Source organism: Pseudorasbora parva, chromosome 17 (genome assembly GCF_024679245.1).
Source record: "Pseudorasbora parva isolate DD20220531a chromosome 17, ASM2467924v1, whole genome shotgun sequence".
NCBI classification, from domain to species: Eukaryota; Metazoa; Chordata; class Actinopteri; order Cypriniformes; family Gobionidae; genus Pseudorasbora; species Pseudorasbora parva.
In genome coordinates, this window is record NC_090188.1 from 15,553,751 (window position 1) to 15,563,284 (window position 9,534).

General features: G+C 35.0%; 1 protein-coding gene across 1 annotated transcript; it reads right to left on the reverse strand.

Moving 5' to 3' along the window:
* Nucleotides 1-798: 798 nt before the first annotated feature.
* On the reverse strand, nt 799-9,108 carry LOC137045174 (uncharacterized). Its single transcript, XM_067421697.1, has 18 exons — nt 9,089-9,108; nt 8,299-8,598; nt 7,987-8,110; nt 7,743-7,772; nt 7,593-7,655; nt 7,076-7,486; nt 6,883-6,985; nt 6,559-6,790; nt 6,003-6,181; nt 5,826-5,922; nt 4,148-4,504; nt 3,943-4,060; nt 3,768-3,859; nt 3,289-3,403; nt 3,102-3,206; nt 2,788-2,964; nt 1,732-1,899; nt 799-1,652 (listed from the first exon to the last, which is right to left on the reverse strand). Exons 2-18 carry the CDS (start codon nt 8,365-8,367, stop codon nt 1,417-1,419), a joined length of 2,676 nt encoding a protein of 891 aa, XP_067277798.1. The 5' UTR covers nt 8,368-8,598; nt 9,089-9,108; the 3' UTR covers nt 799-1,416.
* Between the last annotated feature and the right edge of the window lie 426 nt (nt 9,109-9,534).

Sequence of the window (9,534 nt, forward strand, 5' to 3'; positions counted from 1 at the left end):
CTGACCCAGTTATAGAAGAGTTATATTTAAAATAAAAAATAAAACAAACAACAACAGCAATACCCATTTGGACTGAGCTTCTCAGTTTATTTGTTTAAGGATTTTGGCCTGTGGAACAAGAACATAATGTTCTCCTCAAGTGTTAGGCATCTGTACTGTGCATAATCTTGCTAATAATTGAGTAAAAGATCTATGTTGATTTTCGATGGTTAATCTTCCTAAAAAGTGTCCTGTGTCTTTTTTTATAGAAATATAGCCCACTTAAGCCTCTTGTAATCCACTTTTCAGTCTTTCCTTCATGTTACTGAAATTTGGCATATTTACTCAATTTGTGTAACATTTCTGTAACACATCACTTAATATTTGCAATGATAATATTTTTGCATTATTGTCCCAAATGCCATTAATCTGATTAAAAAAAACAATAGTCTCAGTAAGAGTCATGGTAAGAAATGATATGTAGTTTTTTATTTAATCAATGATTAATAAAAAAAAGAGCTCAGTCAATCAATCAATCAATCAATCCACATTTATTTATATAGCACATTTAAAAACGTGTTGGCCAAAGTGCTTTCCATACATACCAGGACACATTCATACAATATAGAAATATAAAACCATGTATACAGAGAGTTGCACAAAATTAAGTCAAAACGCATGCAAGAAAATAGTTTTTAAAAGGGATATGAAAATGTGTTTATCTGCTAAGTAGAACACAAATTAAGATTTTTAACTCCAACCGTTGCTCGTATAATGCATGTCAAAATGGAGTCTAATTCTAATTAGACTCCATTGACATGCATTATACGAGCAACGGTTGGTGTTAAAAATCTTAATTTGTGTTCTACTGAAAAAACAAACACACCTACATCTTGGATGCCCTGGGGGGAAGCAGATAAACACATTTTCATTTTAAGGTGAACTATCCCTTTAACAGTTTATTGTTTCAGTGACACACTGGCATCAAGCAGTTACAGAATAGTTGACTCAATGAACACCAACAGACAACAAACAAGCCTTCTAATCTTATTGCTTTACGTGACATTTAAAGTCAAAGTCTGTTTCACATTCCCATTCATATGAAAATATTTTTGTGTTTTCCGTTTACAGAATTGTGTAATTTCTTCAAAAGCCGGGTGCACACTGTATGATTTATAATAGTCCTTCATGATTGTTGCTTATCAGAGTTTAAGCCATGTCACACTGTAGGATCTCAGTTGTCATTAATGTCAGACAAACTAAGAAAAACAAAGACAATTTGATGGTCGTCATCAGACGTAGGAGAAGTCACACTGCAGGACTGTGAGTCAAACCTTCTGACACTATCAGAATTTCTTTCAAGGTAAAATTTGATTGCAACTCACACAGACAAATCGTGGCCAAAATCATATAGTGTGCACCTGGCTTGAATGTGCCTTAAGGAAAATCATTGTCATCATCATCTGAGCTGTTGTCGCTTTCTGAGAGCCCTTCATCTTGCACATCGTCTTCCTGTTCAAGCTTCTCTTCTTCAGACATCAAATCTTGTTGGCTGAAAATTTTCACATAGCCTGCCTTTACTAACTGCATTAAATGCTTAAGTTCATAATGTTTCTTTCGAACAATGCAGAGGAGACCTTTGCATGCATTGTCAGACAATGTTGGAAAAAGAGCTGAAAAACAAAGGATACATTAAGAAAAAATGAAATGTTATATGCAAGCGTAAATAAATGAATGTTTAAAGACTCTTACATTTTGAACTTATCTCATTCATCAGGGCTTCGAATTTGGACAGCTTGTGTGTCAGAACTGTCCAGTGCTGTTTCATCTCCTTACAAATTAGACATCTCTCTTCCTGAAGGCGTCTCACTGCCATCACCTTGTCGAACACCTTCCTCTTGGTGAGAAATGGAGCCGATTCTGAAATAAGGTTAACAAAAGATTATATTAAATTATATTATATACAGTGTCTGGTCATAAAAAAACAGTAACACACAGAATTAGTCTTACGGCCGTTTCACACCGTAAGCGTGAGTGGCGCGTGAGCAGCGCATATTTTTTTGGCGCCCATGTTAATCAATGAGTGCATTAACACCGGCAGCAGGAGCAGCACGTTAACGTCAAGCAGGAGAGTTTTTGCTGCGCTGCTGACACTTAATTAAAGTGAAAGCATACTTGCAGACAAGAAGCACGTGTAGTGTGTTTGAACAAGAACTGGAGTATGTCAGAAAAGAAGATAAAGAATAACAAATATTTGTAGAAGATTTACCCATTTAAACTCTTAATTATTTAGTTTGGGTGAAAGTATATATATATATATATATATATATATATATATATATATATATATATATATATATATATATATATATATATATATATATATATATATGCGTTTTGCAGAGTTTGCTGTCTTGTAAACATATCGAAGTATGAATGAAACCACATGATTGGAGCTGTTTTCATGGTTGTGTTTTTGTCGTTTACCATTTACATGCAAATGCTGTAGTCTAGACCTACCCATGTTAACAAAGTTTCAAGACTATCAAGTTTATAAATGACCAACTTCTAAAAAGCTAGTGTGAATACTCTCGCAGCCACAGTGTAGTTATGCTTACGTGAAGCTTACGCACTGCTCACGCTTGCAGTGTAAAACAACCGTTACAAACTATAGTCTTAAATAATAGGGCTATTACATATTTTGCCTGGACAAGGTCTTCAGGATTGTTTAATTAGGGTTGGAACTGAACTCTGCTGATTGTGGCCCTCAGTGAACATAATTAAATTGTTCTGTTATGTAGAACATACCAGTATTACTAGGGATTTGCCAAGGCCAAGCAACAGTCTCAGCTGTAAAGATGGTTTCGACTGAGCCTAGCTGCTGGGATGGATCTGCAATGCTGTTGTATTCTTCCACTGCAGCAGCTAGCTTCTTCTTCTCCTCAGTCCTTCTGAGACGCAAAGAATGGCGCCGCTTGTTGCTATCTGATTGAAATATATATATATATATATATATATATAGATTTTTTTTTTTTACATTACAGCACTTTTTTAGCAACAAAAAATAAATGCATATACAATGTGACATCTAATGACTAAATAGTTAAAATAACATGTTTCACCTGTTTGACTGTACAGACGCTGTGTACGCCTTTTGATGCTGACTGTTAGACCCTCTATTTCTTCTTGTAACCTTCTCATTTCACCACTCCCATGCAGGTCCCTTTCTACACAAGAAAATGCATAAAAGCAACTTTAAATATTACCTGCTAATTATAAGAATAATAACAAAGCAAATCAAAACATTACCTTCTGCCCATTGCTGTACATCTGACACCCATTGACAAACACCATCATCATGAATTGATAGCTCTGTCTTCAGTGCCTCCAAGATGTGTTGCTGCTCTTGAAGAGCCTTCTGAGTCTGCAAAATTATGAGTCTTAATGAGTCTTGCATTTAAAGGTGCAGTAAGTGATTTCTGAGAAACACTGGATATTTAAAATCAACCTAGCCAAACACACCCGTCCCTTCATTGTTTTTTTTATTTATATATATATTTACCAGTGATATTCACTTTTTTTCTAATTTCTCCCTCCCTCTTCTCCCCCATCATGAGTGGACACACCCCCTACTGCTGACTGACTGAAAGAGTGTTGTGGTGCTCGGTCCAATCCACTTTAATCTGTTTTTTTCAGAAATTGCTTACTACACCTTTAATTTAGATTGGAATCAATTAGTAAAACCTACAAATCCCAACTGCAATATGTGACTAAGAAGAAAGTTATACCTTTGTATATCTGTTTACTAAGGCTTGTCCCAAATTGAGAACCTTCCGCTTATTCCAGGACATGGCTTGCATTGTAATCATGTCTGTTCGGCCTATAACATAAATAAGAACATTTTATGAGAGGCATGTATATAACAAAAGTCATTCTGTATTAATCATACCTACTTCAACAAACCTGATTTTGACATGTATTTGCTTGTAACTGCAATTCTAGATAGGAAGCTGTTAACCTGCTCCACTTCCTCACCAATAGTTGACCCAGCTCCCTCCTGGTAGGCCCCACTATATTTGATCTAACAAGTTTTCAAATCCAACAACATCAATGCACTCAAAATGTATGCGTTTCTTCTTCTTATTACTTTAAACTCATGATAATATACCTCACATTTCCAAGAGTGTGCTTTGGCATGCATCACAGACAGAAAAGGACGCATGTCCAGTAAAGGCTGCAGCTCGGGGCATTGCTTAGACACACGTTGGAGATATGGGAAGTATTTACAGGCTACATCCGAGCAGAAGAATTTGATGCTCCCTTGTGACATATCTGCAAGTTTTTTCTGAAGAAAAAGGGGGTAAGCATAAATTTCCCCTCTAAACATATTTAAGGCCATAAGGAGAACACCATGGCGACAGACAGCAATCTCTAATCCCTCCTCATCCAGTTTGCTGCTTGATTTCTTGGCCAATTCTTTTGCTGCAGTCCAGTGTGATGCACCACACAATCCTCTTCCCGACACCTAGATCATATAAATTATACACATTTTAAAAAAAGCTTAAAAGAGATGGTCACCGCTTAATAGACCACTCTAAATGTGACAGAACTTTACACCTGATCAACAAAAAAGATTAAATATTTTCAGAACATTCACATTAGTTTTTGTATAATGAGTTTAATTTCTCAAAAAATAATTCTCAAAAATTCTTAATCTGTCAAACAAACAAATCCATCACACCATGTATTGTACAAACCAAACCGAAAAACTGTGATACACAACCCACGGTTCGAACCGCAATCCTCTCATGTTGAACCGAGCGTGCCCCACCCCCTGCTGCTCCAGCCCAGCTCTCACTTTACCTTGTACCACAAAATTATTATTTTTCTTCCTTGACATTAGATTAAATAGTAATTAGTATACTTTGAACAACTAATAAGAGTTTTATTTTCACTAAATATTATAACAATAGTATTATTAACTAAATATTCAATAACTTTTGTCTTCCAAGTGCATGTCACATGACTAGGGTAATTGCTCAAGTTGCATGGAGGAAGTACAAATAGAGCCAGTTTCCCCAAAATGCTACCTTGGAGTCCCAGCAGCATTGTCATTTTCGTAGCTTGTTATGACATAAAAATCTCTCTCACCTCAGAAAACCTCTTTCCTGTCCTGTTAGCTGTTCTACAGTGCCGCACACTCTTTAGTTATATCCCTCCATATATAAAGCGCAAGCGAAACTACGAACATGCAACGTTACAATGTCAATTTATAAGTCATGAAATAAAAGTAACGTGCCAATAAATCACATAACTGGTTTCGACATGTGTGAGCTGGGAAGGCATGCAGGTGTTCATTTGGTTCATCAGGAGTAGTTTTCTTGTTTTATTAAAAGTTTGCATGAAGCCAATGTATAAAGTTAATAAAGATAAAGTTAATAAGTTAAATTATTTTTGTTGTTGTTGTTATTATTTTAAGTTAAAGGGGAATCTAGTGTGATTATTTCTGGTGCCCTGCCATGAACCCTGCCTCCACAGCAAACATAACCGAACCAAACGTGGCTTCAAAACCGTGATATAAACCGAACCGTGGTAACACCCCTATTAATTATATTATGTTCTTAAAAAAACTACACAATTTCCAACTGCTTCAATTCAAGCTAATTTAAAAACAATGAACACAATATCTTAAGTAGTATCTAAAATGCACATAGCATGTTGTCAGAGTATCATATTTTATCTTCTGGATCTGTTTTAATCAGTTTAAGGAATGTGTAAAAAAAATTGAGAAAAGCTGTAAATCAAATTATCCAGTAATATCTGCCGACATAAATCATAATACTTACGTGATCATTATTTTTGCGGACAAAGTCCACAAAGTCAGACACCTCCACATCACTCTGTATAAAAAGTTGGTCAAGTAACCCCCTTTTCTCTGTGCTACTGAGAAACACATTCAGAAAGCACATTAACACATCATTCAAAATTAAGAAAATCACTTTAAATTAAAAAAAGAAATGCACCTTGCTGTGTTTTTAAAACGATAGTGTTTGCGATTCCCATCAACACATACAGCTAGCATGTCTGGAGTGCATGCTGGACAAGAGAAAAACTCCTCCTGGCACATATTTTCCACTGCATATCTGGCTGCAACCCATTCATTAAAACTGCAGCTGAAGACATTGGCTGATATTTTTCCAGTCTGCAAAATAAAGCACATGCAATACTGCTGTTTTACTGGGTAGAACTAGTTTGATTATAAGTAGTATTGAAAGTACTCATATTCTTTTAAATGAATCTCCAAAAAGTTAAAAGGATAGTCAGAAAGGATAGTCTGTTTAACATATCAGTAAAGGCTAGTGTAAAGACCATTGCCATATAATGTCAACATAGTCTACAAAGACGCTATCATTTTCATATAGAAAAAGAAACAATTTTCTTGGTTATAGATGAATTTAGAATCACACTGTATAAAATGTTCACTGTATTAAATATCTTAGTAGTTAAATCAATCTAAATCAAAGAAAATAGTAATTTTACTTGGCAGTGGTTAATTATAAAAACAAATAAAATACTTACTCTACCAAAGATAATCGTTTTCTCATCAAGCATTTTAACAAATGCATGAAAAGACATTCCTGGTGATGCCATTTTCATCTCTCGAAATGAGATAAGTACATCAGTTGAGAACAGGACACTTGCAGGAATGTTGCCAGGCCAGTAACCACTCCTCTGAAGTTCAGGCAAAGATGTCTCCCGTGAATGCCCACATGAAGCACAGGAAAAGTGAGGCATGCTAAGGTTGTAACGGCCTAAAGAAGTAAAACCAGCTACATTAAATTAGAAGATAACAAGGAAATGGTAATAAATATTAGAAAAAATATGATGCAAAAATCTTCCTTTCCATTCATAGTGATGAGGATCATGGGCCTGCCTGAAGAAACAAGGACTGTCCCATTGCTACAATCACAAATATTGGCTGGTACTTCTACAGGCAGCAGTCGAACTGTGCAACAAAGAAGTTATATTTAAAAATATGATATATTAAGAGGAGAATGAAACTACAATAATACAACTAAGTAAAACATTATCTTACCAAGTTGTTTAACAGAAATGTGACCAGCTGCCTGGCAGAATCCTGTGGTTGGAGGTAAAGGTTGTAGAAAACCTGAGATGAGGGAATCCCTATTATGAAGAACAAAGAAGCTACCATGCCTTTTCTCATCACAGCCTGCACAGAGGAAAGGGTAAGGGAGGCAGTCTCTACAGCACACAATGGCTGCACTTGATCTGCACTGTTGACAGGATGAGGATCTTGCATCCTCTCCTTTCAAAATGTTTTCAACAAGTGAAGATCGAGCTTCTTTCCACCTCTCCTCCCTCATTTCACTTCTAATGGCCCAGTCATTGGATGCAGACCGGGGTTGATGATCTTGAATTGGCATACAATCCCCTTCATCACCTTCCTTTGTGTCCAACAGCCTCTTTAGCTCTTCAAGAATGGTATCTAAGTCAAATTAATAAACATGAACATACATAGAAATCATTCACATTTATATAAAAAAGACAATTTAAATATTAACCACAAAGCAATATTTTGTTTCAGTGTTTACCAGCTGCCTCAGAGGCATTTGCAGGGCCACCATTTAAGTCATCGTCCATGACTACTGGACCTGCTAAAAAATTGTGAGAAAGAAATAAGAAATAAACACATAAAGAGATACTCATACACCCAACATAATTTTAATATAGCTAAACATTACCAGAAATGTTGCTATCGTCTCTTCTTAGTCCTATTTACAAAACAGAAGCACAATTTTACAATTAATATATATATATATATATATATATATATATATATATATATATATATATATATATATATATATATATATATAGTGTACAAGTATGGATTCTGGACTCAAATTTTGGGCTGCCACATATGGAGCATTATTAATTTCTTTCATTTTTATTCGCCTATACGTACAGTGAGTACTTTATACTTACGTTCTACAGTTGCCCTTCTGGCTCTTGGGAATTTGTAAAGTATTTCCCCTTGGCTGTCCGTTTTTCTCCATTCAACAGTAGGGGGTGAGGGTAGGGGCTGCGCATTGCTTTTGTCCAGTCTTCCCTAAGGGGGAAAACAATGACTAGCCAACAATTCAAGAAATATCTCTTAATGTCTTGTTAGGGTTAATAACTGCATACTATCGACCAATAAAGTAACAGTCATGGTGAAATTAATACTGATTGTGACTTATAAAACCAACAGGATTTTTTTTTTTTTTTTGAAATATACTGAACTCAACTTTATTTTACCTCTCGAGCTTGCAAGATTTCAAGGAGCTCATCTGTGTTTCTCAGCTCTTCTTCTAACTCTAAGTCCATCTTAGAATGTATACAAACACTCGACAGATAGAAAAATAATGTTACACAGACCAAAAAAAGAGGATGGATGGATGGATGGATGGATGGATGGATATAGATAGATAGATAGATAGATAGATAGATAGATAGATAGATAGATAGATAGATAGATAGATAGATAGATAGATAGATAGATAGATAGATAGATAGATAGACAAGCTCTTAAAAGAGCTGTTGGGTTCGTTATATAGCCTATGGGAAAACAAAGAAAAAAGATATTACAAAAATAGCATTATTTATAACATTGAATGTAATATTACTGATACATTAGGTTATTTAATTGAATAAAATATTTGAAAGAAAAATTAGTTTTAACCCTAATTATGTTCAGTTTAGGGTTAAATAACAGTAAGTTATTTATATGGGTGAATGTTTATAACATTCTTATTCAGATTAATAAACTTGTCTATTATGGCATTTTGACACAAATAACAGTTCATAATAAAGTGTCTGATAAACTCCAAATTATAAAGTATTAGCTAACATGCTAACACTTGACCATGACATATTGGTGCCACATGCCATTATTAGCAACATATAACATTTAACGTTATAGCATGCATCACGTGTCAGGTATCATTGGCACCAGTCAGTTTGGGGGTATGGCTATATTTATTTATATAACAAAAGTACAGTGATTCCAGTGTAGAATCTGATTTTATTTAATTTCTGTACCACCTACCGTGCAAAGATGAGCAATAGCAGTGTAGTGATGGGGCGGGGTAGAGCAGTGTGTAGTGACTCAAAAGAATCGATTCCTTGACTCTGAATGGCCTCAGAGTTGGGGTCGACTCCAGCACAGGAATCGACACGCGGTGTCGACTCTCAAAAGCGAGACAAGATTTACCGCGAAATGCCAAGGATATTTTTTATTTATTTATTATTGTGGCATTGCTTTTTCATTTCATTTTAGTTTTTTTTAATAACACACTATTTTACATTTCTTAATTATAAACAAACATTTATAATTTTACTTCGTATAAATATCCTTTTGATTTTTTTGTAAGTGTATGCTATGTTGTGTTTTCATTGGCCAACATAAGAACCACATCAGTTAATATTGATAAAACACGTGGTAATATTCTACAGATTACATTAATAGCGTGCTGATAATTAATTTATTAATGA

What these genes read in the sequence shown, in the direction of transcription:
- LOC137045174 (XM_067421697.1), bottom strand. Translation starts at nt 8,367, where the DNA reads ATGGACTTAGAGTTAGAAGAAGAGCTGAGAAACACAGATGAGCTCCTT. An exon ending in AGACGATAGCAACATTTCTG is followed by an intron (nt 7,656 to 7,742) that starts GTAATGTTTAGC and finishes ACAATTTTTTAG; the next exon opens with CAGGTCCAGTAGTCATGGAC. An exon ending in GCGTCTGTACAGTCAAACAG is followed by an intron (nt 2,965 to 3,101) that starts GTGAAACATGTT and finishes TATTTCAATCAG; the next exon opens with ATAGCAACAAGCGGCGCCAT.